This window comes from Fistularia commersonii, chromosome 16 (genome assembly GCF_037954325.1).
Source record: "Fistularia commersonii isolate RoL2024-O1a breed Wild chromosome 16, RoL_Fcom_v1.0, whole genome shotgun sequence".
NCBI lineage: Eukaryota > Metazoa > Chordata > Actinopteri > Syngnathiformes > Fistulariidae > Fistularia > Fistularia commersonii.
The window spans coordinates 5276891-5295962 of NC_141299.1; the positions used below are offsets into that span (position 1 = coordinate 5276891).

At 41.3% G+C, this 19072-nt stretch overlaps 1 protein-coding gene across 2 annotated transcripts in view; it reads left to right on the top strand.

The window, feature by feature from the left end:
• The window catches only part of cracd (capping protein inhibiting regulator of actin dynamics), a 22124-nt gene continuing 3052 nt past the window's right edge, over nucleotides 1–19072 (top strand). For both annotated transcript variants that reach the window (XM_086161847.1, XM_086161848.1), the window contains exons 1-8: nucleotides 1–265; nucleotides 12167–12338; nucleotides 12981–13113; nucleotides 13217–13372; nucleotides 13951–14163; nucleotides 14805–17073; nucleotides 18390–18562; nucleotides 18656–18818. In XM_086161847.1, coding sequence (XP_086017973.1) covers nucleotides 13072–13113; nucleotides 13217–13372; nucleotides 13951–14163; nucleotides 14805–17073; nucleotides 18390–18562; nucleotides 18656–18818 — 3016 coding nt within the window. In that variant the 5' untranslated portion in view covers nucleotides 1–265; nucleotides 12167–12338; nucleotides 12981–13071. The remainder of the gene's footprint in view (nucleotides 266–12166; nucleotides 12339–12980; nucleotides 13114–13216; nucleotides 13373–13950; nucleotides 14164–14804; nucleotides 17074–18389; nucleotides 18563–18655; nucleotides 18819–19072) is intronic.

Genomic DNA, 19072 nt, shown 5'->3' on the forward strand with positions numbered 1-19072 from the left:
CTCCCGTCTCCATCCACGGCAAGCGTGCAGCTGTGCGGGGCCGGGCGTGCGTGCGTCTCTCCCGCAGCATCAGCAACACAAAAGGCAGTGAGCATCCACGGGTTCAAACCTCGAGGAGATACTGCGTGAAACAACAACAACAAACAAACAAACAACATCAACAAAGGTGCTGGGATTTTTGCTGTTTCCTGACGACGCCGATGACCTTGTCACCGCATCTCATCTCTCATTGACCCGCACAGATCTTCAGCTCCATCCTTCGCAGGTGTGTGTGCGGGCGTGTGTGTGTGTGTGTGTGTGTGTGTGTGTGTGGGCACGCATTTGTGATTGTGCGTGTGTGTTCCGTTAAAATGGGCCGGGAATTACAATTTGATCGGGCTTGAAATGCGCAAACGCCAGCCAGTGTCAACAAGGCACAATATAAATCATAATAATAATGACGTTTGTAGTTGTTTCCGGTGCGGAGCGTTGTGCGTTTTTAACCCAACAAATGCCCAATTTCACGTCACGCGTGGGAGAATCGGTAGATAAAATGCAAAGGCCTGATTCTTTGTTCTCCGTCTGCCTTTTAAATCTGCAATTAGTGCTCCGTAATCCATGCGCAACGGAATAACGCAATAATCCACCGTTAAACGGTTACATATCGATCTTCGCCTTCAGGCTCCGTGTCGACGTGATGTTTCCCCGCAGCATCCGCGGCGTTTCTCCTTAACGACGGCTGTGTTTAACACGGCTTGTCCGCGGGTTTCCCTGGCGCCGGTGCGGCCCTGCCTGTGTGAAAGAAAGGAGGGTGGGGGGGTTTGCATACTAGATGATTTTACATGTAGCTGCAAGGCGTTTAACCAAGATGCTGCATTTTTGTTGGTGAATTTTGGTAGTGAGTGATGGCATCCCACCCAGCCCGGTTTTTCTTGTAATCGTGCCGATATATAGATTGTTGTGACCTATTGATTATATGGTTGTAAAGGAATTGTGACAATGTGGAGACTTTCATTGAATATAGACCTCCGGGCTTTAATATGTGACCAGCTCAATATGCAAACTTCTAGATAAACCTGCACAATAATCTATAGTTCAACCATAGTTTCATGCTCCCGCCAATCAAATGGTGATCGATGAACATTTCATCTTATTGTGACAGTGATCCCTTTTACTTTGTGCCGTGTCACCTTGAATGATCTAAATTGAATTTTTTTTATCATTGAAAAGTACTTCCAGTATAATCCGTCCCAAAAATCGACTAACCCCCTACTTTGAGTGTCTTTGAATTCTTTGCACTGAGCACAGAATTCATTGAATAAGCAAAACGGGAATATTTGAGTTATTGTTCATACTAAAGAGGTTAAAATCCCAGATTTTGTAATATACTTATTGTGAATTTATTCATTGTCAGCCTTATTCCACATGCATATTAAATGAACACATCATCCATAAATAATTTTTAAAAAATCTGTGTAGTCAGTTCATCCAGATCATTTTTATTTGACTTGGCACATTTTGGAGATATTGGCCCTAAAGACGTTGCAATTCTGTCAGATAGAGCTGAATTGACCGGTTCCCATCCAGTGCAATTTGACCTCCAGGAAAAAAATTTCATCAGAAAAAAAAACAGCAGTGGCAACATGTCTTCCCTGAAAAAAAATGGCCAAGCTACTCAAGATTGGTTATCTGTAGTACATTTTGTGGATATAGTTTGAAATATGATTTCTAACTGGAAAGATACAATACTGTGTTGTTTTTGTCAAATGTAGTTTTTAATACCAAAAGCCACATGTCTTGGCAGCCTTCAGTATTATCATTTTTTCCCATTACAATTCAAGGGGTCCTGGCTGATGACTAAAGATTAAAATCAATATATTACCCTAAAAATGGCAAGAGCATAGATATTTTCTGTTCCCAACTTATAAAAGTATTTTTGGACAATTTTATTGGTAAGTTTACTAACTTCTTTAAACTCACAATTCATTTGAATGCATCTATATTCCACTGCCATCTACATGGGAGCTAGCTAACAGTGAGATAATAAAAGTGCTATCGCCCAAATGAATAAAGATTAACTCAAAAAACATTCAGAATGTTTCTAGAATTACAAATTCATTGTGAAAAATGTCTCAATTTTTTTTGTTGTTTTTTTTTGCTTATTTTTCATGTCAAACAAATTAAATTAAGATAAGACTAGCCTTTAAATTGATTGATATGGATGAACCTGCTTGTATTTATGCAAAGTCCACGTTCTTCCCTCAGAGACAGCGGGGTCATGAGCCTCTTGCACCTTTGTTTTGAAAAGTCTGAGAACCTCTTCTCTATAGATGGATTATAAGTGCTACAGCCAGACTGTGAATTAAAACATTGTGTTTCAGTAACATTGACCATCATGCAATTTCTATTTATGTGCGGAAAAAAAGTGATGGTCAACCTGAATTCAGTCTTTATTAGTATTTAAATGAAACTGCATGAGTGAGTGGTGTAGTGCAAGTCAAATATGGCTGCTCCTGTGTTTTTTTTTTTAAGCTACTTGATCCTGGTTTCTAGTGCTGCACCAAGTGCAGTCACCAAACCATGTTTGTTCTGTTTTGTGTGGGTGTGTGTGTGGTGGAGGGATGCTGGGTAGTGTCATAAAATAGGCTGCATCCTTGTGAAGACCCTGTATTCCTGTATGCCTGCGTGACTGCAGTAAGATCCTGCCAAATCTGTGTCAGGAAGGCAACCTTTTACACAGTACTGCTATTTGGATACACACTGCCATTCCAGACAAGACCAGATGAACCATATACTCATATTAATTCTAGTTATTTGGTTGCCAAGGCTCTTAACCTTAGCATACATACTTCACACGAGTCACCAGTGTTACAAGGGTTCATGATCATATAATCATACATGGTCATTGTTATCTGGCATACTCATGTAAGGTTGCTGTTTACCTGCAATGAGTAAACTGGCAAGAAATCACCATGAAAATCAGCATGGAATTCATCAAAATGTTAGAAACCCAGAAAAAATAGCATAAAATATACAAATGACCTTAATTTTGGATATTCATTCAGCCTCAATACCACCAGATTCCATAAATGCACATCTTGCTAGTCCACCTGTGCAGCCAGTGGCCATGAATTTCTTGGATTAAAATAAAACTGACAGATTTCGAATTGTGGTACAACACATTAGAAGCCATTATAATCAAACATGTGCATACAAGGTTACTGTTAACCCACAATGACAGCCTTTGTGTTCATCAGCCGGTTGAAATGGTGAATACCACTCTGTTCTCCTGCATTGGCTGTCTGGGTGGGAACAAAGTGTCACTTTGTGCCTCCTCAGCACAGCAGCACTAACAGACACAGCTGAACGTCCATCTCCCCTCTTTCGACGCTCCCTCTTCCCCAAAACCCACCGGCACACCAGCTGACTACACATCTGCCCCCCCCCCCATCAAACACTCCCAAGTATTTCCTTCCACTGTACAGCACTGAGCCTTAAGAGTTAAATCACACTTCATCATGCCATTCGTATCGATCTATCAACTAGCGACTATCAAGCCTAACCCCCACCCTACACACACACACACACACACACACACACACACGCACACTTCACCCACTGCTGCATGTGACACCTGACTCCAGGTAATGGCCTAGATCCCAAGTGACAGCAGGCAGGTGGAACAGCCACATACTTGCAGATACACTTGCACACTGAGCAGCCACTGGACAGTAAGAAGACATTTTTTCCAAAAGAGACCTAAGTGAGTAGATCTGTCAATTTGACTGAGCTTGTAGTTTAACTCTCTGATGTACATTTATTCTTTCACTTTAGTGACTTTCGCTCTGCATGCAAAATGTCAATCTTGTTGCGCAAGATAGCATAACACTCTAAGACTTGTTAACAACACAAGAGGCTGTCTGTGTTTGGGATGCTCACTGTATAGATTAGGGTGATGTTGTTGTAAGGACACGCCATTGTTGAATCACGAAATTCATTGGTTTTCCTTTTGTGCCTTGTGGACATCCAGAATGGACAAATGCCAAAAGCTCCTTGCAGCATGATGACAGAAAGAAATGCACATTACATAATTCATAGAGGTAGTGTTTATCAGAGGCTTTGGGGCCTGAAGTCTATCTTGTTCCAGAAAGGACTAACAGATACTGTTGCTTTTTTTCTGACTTCTCAACAGCTTGTCAGCAAAGTCATAGTTTGTTTGTAGAAATAAAAAAATATCAATTTTTTTCAATATCAGATTTATTCATCATTAATCATTTATCCCCAGACACTGAATCCACTGAAGTGGGTAGTGTCATCCGCAACCCACATTTCCACTGAAGGTTTCCAAGAAATGCACAAGTTGTAGACATATGTAAAATGCCTTTATAACTTGCTAATTGATTTCCATGGAATTTGGTGCAGATATTCACATGGTGTGAAGCCTAATCAAAGTTCCAATTTTTTAGATACTTTAACGAGAAAGAAATCCCTATCAGTTGCTCGGTGCAAATTCATTAGTTACATATAGTAACAAAGCGGCAGGGTTAATACAATAAATGTCTCACATGCTTGGAATTTATTAGCTGTAGTTAATGTTGGTCATCAATCTTTTATCTACTATTGGCTCAGCTGTTTTCTTCTAAATTTCCACATCATCCATGCAGTGCCAGAATTCCAACAGAAAAACATTTGACTTGATAACAAGGGTCGAGTTTTGCATTCTGAACAGCAGAATATGACTGATCACAACCAATGGAGATTTTTCCCTTCAGATGAATAGGGTAAGATTCAAACCACTATTTTCTAAAGATACCTTCTACGTTTATATCGGCCGTGTTTGGAGTAATTCTTCAACCTTGGCCATGACAGAAGACACCGGAGTCCGCCAAAGTTGCTTTTTCTCTTCAGAGCAGATTCGTGCACAGACTGGTTCAAGATTAGGAAATTGTCCTGGAACAGCCAAGTTTGGAAATAAGTCTACTGACATCGACACAAGTCTGAGCTTGTTCACTGACATATGAGGCTGTGCTTTCATGGTGTTTCATGGTGTCATGAGCAGTTCAACAGTATTTCCATAGATCAGTGTTTTGGAAGCTGTTATATACCTTGGATATAAAATGGAGGGAAGAGTGATTGATTAGAATTGACACAAAAAATAGAAATAAAATCACTTTTTGGAATTGGTTGCCTTTCTGACATTGCTTTGGGGTGGGACATGGTCACAGGCTTTGTGGCTGTGGCGTTGTAACATTTTCACTGCTGATTATTTGCATAAGCTGCAAAGCTAAAAAGTAATTGTTTTCTAATGTTACATAGCCTTGTGATATTGCAGCTAAGTTTAGACAATTAGTTAATAAGTGAGGAGGGTAGAATGGTTTTGAAGGAGGATTTCTCCTTGAGGTGGGGTGCACAGGTCTCATCCCCCATGCACTGATCTGGCTACAGGGTGTATTGTAAAAGGCAAGTCTTTTAATCATAATATATACATAGTCATATTTACCCAACATAGCACTTAATGCTCATGTTGACCTTCATACATGGATCATGATAATGTGTTTGAAAACCTATGGATTACACACACACACACACACACACACACACACACACACACACACACACACACACACACACACACACACACACACACACACACACACACACACACACACACAGACTGTGAATAATCATCCATTCTTTCTTGCCACAAACACTCCATTGAACTTCCCATCCAAAAATACTGCGTTAGCATGATTGGTGCATTCTTTTCATTTGGATCTCCTTGTTGCTGCTGGTGAAATACTGTCATGTAAACAACAGCCCTGTAGGACATTGTTGAGGCAGTTTTGATATATTGCCACACACCCCTGCTAATTTTGCTTGCAGACGAACAAAATCACAGTAGCACTGGAATGCCTGTCCAGGTGCCCTTAGGTGTCCTACAACATGTGACCCCACACTTGGAGCAGGTCTTTGCAGCTGGTATTAAAAATATACAACATCGTTTGTGCACAGACAGGAGTGTGCAGCGGGAACTTCAATTTGTTTGTTTGTATTGACAAGAATCAGGTGTGTGAGTTTTGTGGTGCGTCTTTTTCCTCTGGCTCTGATTGCTTCACACATATTGCCATAGAAACCAGAGGCTACTTGAACTTCAGTGGATGATTAAGAATGTTGGTGTGTCTAAAATGACAAATTTTGACAAACTCTAGGGACTTTCTTGCTCTGAGGCAGATGCGCTTACTACTGCGCCACAGACCAACTCGAAACTTGTTTATGGAAATATGATTTTTCATCTCGCCCCATTCATCCTGATATATCCAATTCACTCCTTTCCCATGTCAACCTCCATCTCAGTCATGTTGACAGGATAGCACGTGATGCTAACAAACCCGAACCTGCTGTGTTTCACTATTTTTCTGTATTTTCTTCACCGCTTCCTCCCAAAGCCACACCGGAATCAGCGGACACTTTCATCTGGGTAAAACAAGCTTTGTTTTTAAGAGCTGATTGATGTTCCCCAAGGTTTTACTGCAGTGGTGCACAGCTATCTCGAGCTGTGCAAATGAAATAGGTAAACTGTTGCACGGCTCCCCTTCTTTTGTCTGTCTGCTTTGTTGGCAAGCTACCTGTGCTGGTGGTTACTGTATGGCACATAGCCAGACTTTGCTGCAACACTTAAATCATGCCATTGGAAACTGGTAGATGTCACACCTGTTCTGGTGCACATCTGTGTCACTATCAAATGACGTTGGACTGCTGAGTCCTTGGAAAGCGCTGCAACATGTAATGGTGTTATACTCCCTGCCATACTCTGATGCAGCTGTACCCTTGTCAAAGGCATCTATATGCTTCTGTAGGGTAAATGGCTGCTCCTCGTGCTTCTCTCATCCCATCTCTAGCTCTGCTCCTCAAGTCTGTCCTTGCAGCAACGGGCCAACAAATATACCAGCAGACACAAACAAGAGCTTTTTAGCACAGAGACTCTGGTAGCCGAGTAAAGTCAACACTTACAACCAGACATACAATAGAAATAAAAGACTCTTACAAATTTTTGCTTTTGAACTGAAGACCAAACCACACAGAGTGCCTCTCTTTATCATGCTCGGTGTTTGTGTTCACACGCTCCTACTACCAAGCATGCTTGTTTGCTCCTTGTCCTGCCTTGTCTAGCATCGGGCAGGACAAAGTGCCTTTTTGGGCAAGACATTTCTGAGAGAGTCTGTTTGGCTCTGTTGTCCTTAGGAAGGAAGCCCACAACGCATTGATCCCACTGGACAGAGCATGTTTCTCTGCAGCTCTCTCAGTACTGTCTCACTTTGTTGAATTCCTCGGCTGGCACAGGTGACTGTGGGTTAATATGTTTTGCAGCACGTCAGAAAACCTCTGGCTCAGCCTGCTGACTGCAGGTGTTCAGGGTTTGCCTTTCAGAGTCCAGGAAGGCGTCACGGCGTTCTTGGTTCACCTCCTTTTATGTGTTGCAAATATGAAGTGATTTGGGTGCAGGAATTTTATTTATTTATCTGAATAAACCAGGATCTGATTGTATGCATCAACGAACTTGTTTTTGATTATACTTTGAGTAGGCTTTTTACCAGTATCCATCCACTTCTAAGCTAAACTATTCCCATGACAGACTTACATCTAATATTTGTCAATTCTACTTATTACAGTAATGAGCAAAAACCAAGTTTCCTCTCAGGGTGTGCCTTCATTATAAAAACAAACAAACAGAAAAACAGGGTTTATTGCGTTCATGATAGACAGAATAGCAAGAATGAGTCTGCTTGAGCTATCAAGCATCTTGTTGATGGCAAAACCATAATGGGCAAAAGGAAGCTAAAGCACAACTGGAGCACATGTCCAGTGCACCCTTCCTGTTAAGTACGGTTTTTCCACCTTCCACAATTAAAAGCTTCTACACGCTCTTTGTCAGCCTGCAATTAAGTAGATCCCTATGTTCACTCCCTTCTCTTACAACAGCCGAGGTGTGCAGTGATCATGGCAACGGACGCCACGGAAACTAAGTATGACATGCATTTAGAGGTAACCGAATCCAAAGGCACAGGTAAATAGGAAAAAATGAGTGGCTTTACCAACATCTTAAAGAGACAGGGATGAAAACAGATCCATTAAACTGTGTCTGACTTGAAAAAAAAAAAACATTCTCACTGTCTCTTCAAGAACTGCATGGTGTGGTGGAATTTGGGGAGGATATTTATAAAATCTTTCAGATTTGCAAGTGGTGTGCTGTGTCCACGCGTCTAACGCCTTTGATTTCACAAATGTTGGCAACCTTTATCTGATCCCTTTTGGAAGTTTTGAGGTTGAGGTTTTCCATCAGCAATACAGCAAACATTAAATCATCCATCTGGCGGAAAGACAAAACGTAATAACGAATTAAATATAGCACTAAAAAAGACAGTAAACAGACTACATATAGTTGAAACCTAAAATGATGTGATGGATGGTTTGGCATTTTGGTAAACAAGCTTGTCTGCCAAGTTCAAATTGATTCATCTATAGAATTTTAAACAGCATCCGGAAGAATCTTTGTTTCATTATAACAAACCAGGGGATGGCACTAGACTGGCTCTTTCCCAAGGAAATATTGCCCGCTGTCTTACCAGGACTGCTATGATGCTGGTACTGAAGTAAATCATATTTGAAAAATATAATAATTTCAATACTGTAAATAAATATTATCCATTACCATTTTGTTTCTTCATAAAACTGAAACACAACTGGAGTATTGCTAATTAACAGGCTGTGGATAAAAGAATACACACACATATGTTGTGTGTAATACATTTCCAAAAAAATACAAAAATCTAAAAGGCTGAGAATGTGAATTAATATTTTACATTATTTTGCTCAAATGTGCTATAAAGATCAGAAGAAATCCAGTATTGTAATGTATTTCTTGGTTTGTCAGACCCATATAAATGTCACATTGTTGAGTGCATTTTAATGAAGTGCCATTGTGTTCTACGCAGACCTTTGAAAGGTGTGTGTTCCACTAGTTAGTTTGCTCTCAACAGATGTTAAACATTTCTCGATCAGATGGCGAAAAAGATGAAAACCAGCAGGAATCTGTGAGTAGACCACCAGGGTCAAAGGAAGCAGGAGTTAACTCTGGGCTAGGGGAGGGGGCTTGCTGTGTTAAGGGCTGCTGCAGAGTCATATATGCTGATGAAAAAAGTAGTCTTTTCTTGTTTCATGCATGACTGTGTGAGCATGCCCAGGGCAGTGCATTATGGCTTTATACCACAGTAGAAATAGTTGATGGACTATTGTGTTGCAGACCATGTTGCAGGGAAACCAAACATACAGTATGTACTGCACTATAAACTTCAATACACTTATAGAGGCTGCAGAACCAGCAGAAAATTGTCTTATGTCAATGTGTAAAATTCATTGATTAGTGGTTTGATTTGTAATATTGTTACTTGTATATACTATATCTGTTCAAAGTCACATTTGGCTAGAATTACACAGATAAAAAGCGAAATCTCGTGGATTCGTCATATGGACAATGGGATGCTGATCCAAAGGAAGTAGCTAAAATGTAAAGGGGGCAAAGTGAAAATTAACTTTACAACCAGCCAAACAATTAAACAAACCAAAAATATGAATTAAAAAAATCTCCCACAGGGGGCCTTTCTGTGTGGATTTTGCATGTTCTCCCCCGTGTCTGCACTGGTTTCTGGTTTCCAACAGCCCAAAAACATGCAAGAGGTTAATTGGAATGAATTGGAAAATTTGCCCAGATGTGTGAACGACAAACTGGATAGTTGTCTGTCTCTATATGTGGCCCTGCGATCAACTGCCGACCTGTCCAGGGTATACCCTGCCTCTTGCACGATGACAGCCTGGATAGGCTCCAGCATCCCCTCAATCCTAAATCCAGGAAAAGCTGTAGATAATGGATGAATGACTGATTTAATTTTTTTCCATCCCATGTGACCTTAAATTCTGTTGTAAGACCAACCCTTTCAATGTAGAAGATGAAGGGGGTGTAAATAAATGAAAAAACAACAGACTATGAATAATAAATGAGGAATGGCTGATTCCTAATAATTTCTTAGATTTTGTGGCCAACCAGCAGTTATTTATCAATCAAGACATAAGTCAGGAATATTCAACATGGCAGAATGTACTGACCCAAACTCTAATCTATAAAACATTACCCTTAAATGACATCTGGCACAATGCACACTGCATTTCGTCTCAACTTTTAGGTGCTGAACGTGACTAAAATGCCACTGCAAAAATGTTTTTGAGTAAGCTGATTGTATCAAATTACGTGCCAGTCAGCACGAGCATGATGTACATTTAGTCTGCATTTTTTTCCCCCAGTCCTTCCCTTACTGATCGAAGTCAAGATATGTTTACCGAGTGGTCATGACATTTTATTTTAACTGACAGTATCATTGACAAAAGCATCAAGATAACAAAAATGATCAGAAACAATAATAAATTATAAAAAAGTGTTGGGTTCAGAGGATTTTGTTGTAAAGTGAAAAAAAAGTCATAGTAATAATTCATAGGATTTCCGCTGCAATGGAGTCCCTTAAGCCTTCACAAAACATTTCATACAAAAAAAACGTATAAAACAGAGCAGGAACAGCTGATGTGATGCTGGACCACCATAAAACATTATTGAAGAAGATTTTACTGCAAGAAGTATATTGCATCATTACTTCCAGGTAAAAAAAACATTAAAAAGGAAGATATTATGCAACCTCCTGCAGCCTGCAATGAGGGAAACTGTTTGCAATGAAACCTTAGCTCTCTACTTTCTCTATAGGAAAGAGTGGTCACGCTGTGTTTCTGAAAGTAGACTTTTTGGACATTTTTTTCTGGTCTAAAATATACACTTTGTTATTCAGAATGATGTCCTTGTGCAGATACAGAGTCCCTATGTGATGGCAATCACAGTTATGCCCATTAATTACACTGAAATGTATCAATCACCTGTTGGAATTTTAATGAGAATGGGTTAATGTGCACTTTCTGTGGATGGAAGCATCCTTTTAATGAACACTGGAAAGTGCTGCAATTTACACCAAAAGCATTACAATTCTGTACCATACTGGTCTCATATTTTGACACCTTCACACCTCATAATGTCTCCGTTTCGTAGATATATATGTGAAAAACTTTATCAATCCGAGGTCCCCTGGATGAAAAATAACCAAGTGCACATTTTTGACAAAAATCATTGTGTGAAAGGTTTATGTATAACTTCCCATGATGCCACGGGTATAACGTGCAGCATGCAAAGTGAAATCCCACACCAGCAGCTACTAATAGCTCTGAAAGAGATACTTCCAATGCCCTGAGAATGCCTTGTGCACAATGGTGTAGAGTAGCTCCATAGTCCTGTAACCTCAACCATTAAGTTCATCTGCTGGACCTCCACAAACACCCAGACAAACAAATAAATAGTCAAAAACAAAAATAAAACTAAGCTAGGCTTGCACTGGCGGTGAAGAAAGACATACTCTGAAAAAAGTACACTTTTTTTTTTTTTTTTTTCATTTTTGAGAAACATACACAACCATCATCAGGACCCTGAGCATGGAGCACATTTTTCTCTTTCATAGATGGGAAAGTTTAGCTTATTTAACACAGTTTATAGCTCACACAACACAACGAAACTACAAGGAAATAACCATATCAGCTTAGAGTCCAAAGTTACTCTCATAAAAAAACGCGCCAATTCACACAACGTCAGACTTTTTTTCCCCCATCTTTTTTCTTACCATAGATGACATGTGGCTTGAAAATTGATGCGTTTTCTTTGACAAAGCTCTTATGAGATACTTATTTCCAAATACCATAATATTAAACTTAGATGGTTAACTAGTGATTAGAACAGTAAAGCATGATTCTAAAGCTGTAATGGCTCTCAGTGCCCCAATTTTTTTTCACAGTATTTGTCTTTTATACTTGTAAATATGGTTAAATGTGAATTAAAGAGCCAGGATCTTCATCTCATTCCATTTGTTATTTTGATTTATTTTCTCTTTATTAATCAATTGCATTTCATTACATATAAGCACACACACAACTCAAAGACACGCCCACAGGCACCTTCCTGCTTTTTATCTAGCCTGAGGGTAAGATATAAAATTTGATTACCCTATTACCAGGACTTGTTATCGAATATTTTCTTTGCCAACAGAGAAGAGACGGCGACAGGGCAAATTCCAGCCCTTTAGACGACTGTTTGGAAAGAAGAAAAAAAGGGATTTGAAAGGCAGCTTCAATGGAGTAGAACTGAAGGCGAGTTTTTCTACTGGGGAAGTGTGCACAGGAGTTGTATCTGATGATGAGGAGCCCTGTCAGAATCTGAGGTAAGTCCGTTAATCAATCTTCATACATGCTGAATTTTTTCAGATTTTGCTTATGTAGTTTTTTCAATCTCTAATGAGATCAATACCTTAGTGTTAACACGAGACGTTTGTAAATTCTTGCCACCTAACTTGTATTGAATTAAAAGCCATAGTCTGTTGTCACTGTACCATTTCATTTAAAGAATTGCAAGACAATTATTGATGCTCATTTCAGATGGCCATGTTGGATAGTGCTTTTCATCATCATCAACAAAACACCAAATGAGGGAATATTTTTGAAAAAATTGTGTTTTCATCACCCACTAGGTTCCTCAAGCTCTTCAAACTATAAGCAATTTCAGTGCATTTCTTCTTTTCTCTAGGAGGGAAATCAAAGTCTGCAAACTAGCAATCATTAATGTTGAACACTCCTATTATTCAATCTGCTGAGGAAGCGCAAGGCTTTAATTTAATATATTATATGATATTATAAAATAATTTGAGCCTGTAATTGATTTCCGTAAACTGCTATCATTTATATATATATATATATATATATATATAAGTGTAGAGTTACTTCTGCAATGGTAATGCAGTATTAAGTGTGATGAATACTTGAAAGTGGCTGTAATGAAAACTGAAAAAGTCCTTATTCCTCTGCAGGGAGTTGAATCCAGTTGGATCTCGAGCTCTCTCCCACGATAGCATCTTCATCCCTGAGGAGTCTGTTAAGGAGCTGGGGCTCGGTCATAAAATGTCCCAGGAAAATGTCTCGGATAAAGTTAGGAATCTGCAGGTACTTCTTTATAGCGCATTACTCATAGTACTAATACGGACAGTTTAACCTTTGGTTTGTGTTTAACTTTTTTTTTTTTTCCTCATTTTACAAATTCACCCAGAGGCAGATTGCGCAAAGCATAAAGTTTGGGCAGAAACCTCCCTCTCTGAGGAGGAGTGAGGCTGATGAGGGAAGTTCAGAGGAGGAAGAGGTTCCTCAGAGCCCTCTCAAGGTGGTGGCACAGGTTGAGGCAGATCCAGTAAAGTGGGAGCCAAAGGTAAGGCTTACTAGTTTTACTGGGATGACAATTAAGATTCAACATGAGAATCAGAATACTTTATTGATCACCAAAGGGAAACTTTCTCTTTGTTGCTGCAGCTCCTACTCACAGATAAGATATTGTAAAGATCTATCTGAAAAGAAACAAAAATAAAACTCAATATAAAAATAGAAATGAAGAGGTCTAAAGTCGATACAAAGTCTATACAAGTATATTTACAAGTATATATGTATAAATTCTGAGTTACTGCACTGTTAGTGTTTGATATATGTTATTGCACAAGAGACTGATATCAAATATGCATACATTTTTTAATTTTTAACACTTTTTAATTCCTCTTCCTTCAGCCGAAGGGAATAGTCAAATATCTGTACTTTTAAGATCTTAAAACACTTTATAGCCTTGACTTTGACACTTTATAGTTTTATTTGTATTTCTTATTCTCCCTCCTTCCTACTATTATTTATTATTGCTATGTTTTACTTGAAACTCTGGCACAGCTATTTCCTTCGGGATAAATAAAGTTGTTCTTATCCTTATTCTTATTCTTATTTTTAATGAATGCACAAATGCAGGCACAAGAGATTCCACAACCCGGAACACACACCACCCCTGTGAAGTCCCCGAGGGCCAAACGAGTTCTTCCATCCACTGGCACCATCGAATCGATAAACTTGGATGCCGTCCCGCAGTCGGTTTCTCTCTTAGACAACACGGCTGCCAAGCACAAGCTGTCTGTCAAACCTAAGAATCAGAGGGTTTCCCGCAAGCATCGGCGAATCACACAGGTGAGCCGGAACTACGAGTTTTATTGTTAATCATCTAATATCGTTTTTAATATCGTTTAATACCTAATATCGTTCAAGTAGGTTGGAATGGATGGAGAAAAGTGTCAGGGGTACTATGTGATAGAAGACTTTCGGCCAGAATAAAAGGAAAGGTGGACAAGACAGTGGTGACACGAGCGATGCTGTATGGACTAGAAACTATCACAATGACCAAAAGACAGCAGGCAGAACTAGAGGTCACAGAGATGAAGATGTTGAGGTTCTCTTCGGGAGTGACCAGGATGGATAGGATCAGGAATGAGTCTATCAGAGGAACAGCACATGTTAGATGTTTTGGAGAGAAGGTGAGAGAAGCCAGACTGAGATGGTTCGGTCATGTACAGAGGAGGGATAGAGAATATATTGGTAGACGGATGCTGGAATTGGAGCTGCCAGGCAAGAGGTCTCGAGGAAGACCAAAGAGGTTTATGGATGTAGTGAGAGAGGATATGAAGTTGGTTGGTGTGAGAGAGGAGGATACAGAGAATAGGGTTAGATGGAGAAAGTTGACTCGCTGTGGCGACCCCTGAAGGGAAAAGCCGAAAGAAGAAGAAGAATCTGATATCGTTTTTTATAAACTCATCAATACGCTTTTTCACCAGGAAATCCAAGAGATATGTATTCCTGACGTGCTGCAAGAGGACCTGGAGGTAGCAGGCATCTCCATGCCTGAACGACAAAGGACATCTGTTGAAGAGCCGGGAAGCTTCAAGAAGCAGAGACTTCATGAGGAGGAAAGACTGAATGCAGTGAGGAAGCTGGAGGAACAGAGGCTTAGAGTGGAGGAGGAAGAGAGGAAGCAGAGAGCTGAAGAACAGCGGCTGCGGGACCTGGAGGAGGAGAGATGTCGGAAACAGCAGGATGAGGAGAGGGCTCAGAGAGAAGAGGAAGAGAGGAAGAGGCGGGAAGAAGAGGAACGGATAAGAGAAGAGGAAAGTAAGAGAATGCGGGAGGAAGAGGAAAAGAAATTGGAAGAGGCTCGGAGAATGAGAGAAGAACAATCGCGTCGTCAGAGGGAGGAGGAGAGGAGGCAGATGGAAGCGCGGAGAAAGAAAGACGAGGAGGAGAGAAGACGGCAGGAGGAGGAAGAGATGAGAAAGCAGCAGGAGCTCAAGGCCGAATGTTTGCGTGCAGAGAAGAAGCGGGAAGAGGAGGAACGGGAGAAAAGGGAAGATGCGGAAAAGCAGCGGTTGCAGGAAATTGAAGAAAAGAAAAAAGTTGAGGTTGAGGAAAGAGTTGGAAAGAGGGAGGAGAAGCAGAAGAGGTTGCCGTCAGATGAAACTGATGCCGGCTCGGATCCGACGGAGAGGAAGAGGAGAGCAGAAGAACTACGTTGGAGAGAGATGGAGGAAAGACAGAGGCCTTTCTCTTTCAAAGTTTCTTCTGGGGAAAAACAGATTTTGTTCCAGAAAGTCAACTTGATGCCTGTTACACCAGCTTCCAGCGGCGCTGCAGTCGATCAAAGAGACGGCACAAAGTCCGAAGGTCCAGATTCTCCTGTCCTGCCAACATCGCCGTATGTCCCGCATACAGCCATCCTGGTGACCGGAGCCCAGCTCTGCGGGACGGCCGTCAATATGGATCAAATTAAAGACTCCGCCTGTAAATCTCTGCTGGGCCTCGGAGAGGATCGGAAGGACCAGGGAACGCCGCCGACCGCCAGCAAGACTTCACCTGACCGCAAATCCGGCAAAACCAAATCACTGAACGAGTCCTTGCTCTCCACAGACCCCTCCAGTGCGGCCGTCCTAGCCGAGTGGGCGACTATCAGATCCAAGATATTCAAGGGAGTAGAAGAGGGGAAGTATGATGAGTATCCAGACCCGGGCAGAAATCACCAGCAGCCCTGCAGTGAAGAACAGCCCCCGTTTTCCCACACTCACCTCAGAAAGACAAAGTCAGCCAGCGCCAAGTTCTCGATCACTCCCGCTAAGATAAAGTTTGGAGATTCAAACAGAAACTCCGAGTCGCTCGATTCCGAGAACAAAGACGCGGGAGCGGAACTTCCTTCTTCCGATAATAAATGTCAAAACAGGACTAGTAAAACTGTTCGGATTGTGGAAAGGGGATCAGAGGAATGTATGTTTGCCAAAGACCTTCCCTCCTTTCTAGTTCCCAGTCCTGGAGTCAAACCTGAGGGGCCGGAGTTGAAGTGTCGGGGTCAAAGCGAGACGGGGGAGCACGAGAGCAGAGAAGAGGGAGAGGAGCAGGGTCAGGACGGCGAGAATAAGACTTCACCTTTCGGCATCAAGCTGAGGAGGACCAACTTCTCTCTCCGCTTTCACAGCGAGCAGTCGGCCGAAAAAAGGAAGAAACGATACAGCGCCGGAGACAGCTTCGACGGCGTCCCGTCACCTCTCACGCCCATTGAGCCAGACTCCGACGCTTCCTCTGTCTTTTCCGACAAATCAAGTCCTACATCACCCCAAAAAGAAGCTGTGGTAGGAAAGTACTCGCACGCGTCCGCTTCCCCCGCCTTTGCTCGGGCTCATCCAGGTAAACCTACCAGCCTATCTGCGCACTGTGAAGGCGACAAGGCCCCATCCAAGCCATCAGTCTACCGGAGACCAGCAACATCACCTAAACCTACCGGAGCGGCCCCGACGCCTCCCCCATCTCCATTACCTAAGGGGAATCATGGAGGTCCAAGTAAGGCCTCGGCCCAGAGGAAAGGGGAAGCGGCTTCTTCCAACAGGGAGCAGATGACCAAAAGTGAAGAACCGTCGCTGTCGGCAGCGGCTCAGGTCCACATGAGCAGCCAAGGCCAGATACAAGGGGAAGAGGAGCCCAAAGAAAAGAGATCTTTCTTCCCATCTATTAACATCCCCTGGAGAGAGAAAGTGGACAGAAAGACAGAGCTCATCAAGAGAGGTCAGTGTCACGGAGTGAGAGCCGAGTCTCTCACAATGCAAATTTGGGGTTTTCATGAAACTTGATCGTACCGTGAAGTGATTTGCAAACCATTCGGACCTTTATCCCACCGAAAAGAAAACACTTGAGAACCATAAAACCCTAACGTCGTTTATATCCTTTTTTTTTAGCTTGATCCCATATTTAAAAAAGATATATAGTGTGTTATGAATTCTAAGAGAAGAAAAAAAAAAAAAATTTTTTTCAAAAACATTTTGAAAATGAACTGGGTTGAAGGTTACTTTCAAAGAAAATACTCAACATCTATTTGAGTCCTCTTTCTACTAGGGAGATTAATCATTTACTTGCAACAAAACAAAATTCTAAACCAAAAAACCCATTTTTGTCTCTGTGTGCCGTCATCATTCTATCATGTGTAGTGGAGCGTGCAGTTAGCTGTCAACCTGAATTAAAAATTTTTATTTTAAAACCACATATTTGCAAAATGGTAGCCAATTAAAATGTTTATCCTCCGTGGTTTAGCTGATATTTGCTCCGGAACCTCAACGTCTGTCCTCAGGGTTGTAAAAGCTCAATAAATCACGTGCCGGAAGCACATTGGTATTTGTGACGCACATCTTGAGCGATATAAAAATCAATTATGGTTTGGTTGTAACATTACACACTTACCATAATCTTCAAATTTAGAATTACATTTAAAAAACAAATGAATTCAACTAAAATCAGTTCAAATTTGAAAGAAAGAGCCGCCTGCGGCACTGCAGCTGCAGGTTGCTGACCCTTGGTATCATACAACACATTTTATTCAGTTGTTGTTTCAATTGGTTTTGAAGCATTGAAATATTTCACCTGTTGAGCCCTGTACAAAGCAAAGTAATCATCTTCTTTGAATGACAGATCTCAGCTTTGTTGCTCAGGTGGAGGAAAGATTTGAAACCAGGGATTGTTTTTTGGGGAAATTTAAAGCTATACTTTGCTTAGTATGGTAATAGGAAACAGCCTGTGCCCTTCTTTTTTTCCACACTTAAATTTCACCCAAATTTTTCAAAAATGTTGATGCTACTTTCTCCACAGGAACAAATATAATTTCAACACATTTGTATTTATAGAGAACTCAAGAATTCAATTTTATTTTATTTTAAATGTAATTGTATTCTTTTGTTGCCTCTTGGCCAGGACTCCCTTGAAAAAAAGTTTTTTTAAATCTCAATGGGACTTTCCTGGTTAAATAAAGGAGAAATAAAAATAAAATAAAAATTTTCACTTGCATTAGTGGTTTCCTAATTGACCAATCAATACACCTTATCCACCTACAGAAAAACCGTCACTACAGAGCAGACATTCTCTGGACAGTGCAAAGGTCCAGGAGAAGGAGGCTGGGCCCTTGTGGATCACGCTGGCTTTGCAGAAGCAGAAAGGCTTCAGGGAGCAGCATCAGTGCCGAGAGGAACGGCGTAGCCAAAGAGAAGCCAAGCTGGCAGAGAAACAAGTAAGGGGGTCGAGAGCGTGTTCGTGTCTCAGAATGCTCATTGGTCGAAGAATCTCACCGTCTCCTCTTGTGTTACCGCAAATCATATTTTAGGTCACGCTGGTGAGCCCGACAGAAAGCAGAGGAAACGTCAGTGCGAGTCCCAGCTCGAAACCTCAAACCCCAGACGAGCCCAAGAGACCGGACAGCCTCCTGGGACGGTTTGAGCGCCGGGAACATCTAAAAAAAGCCAATACATTACCAAACTCTGTCACAGGTAAGAACCAGCATTGTGCTGGAAATGGCTCAAGTGAGATCCTACTCTTTGATAACCCAGAAAGACTTATTTTGTTTGTCTTCGGCGATGTATTGTCCATCCATTGAATATCTGCATAGATTCTCCATTGCCCTTCCACATCCCATAGAATACAATAGGTTAACTGGTGAATCTAAACTGCTCATAGGTGTGATGAGAGAGTAAAAGGTTGTATGTGGTTGATTGGTGACCAGTCAGAGGTGAACCCCACCCCT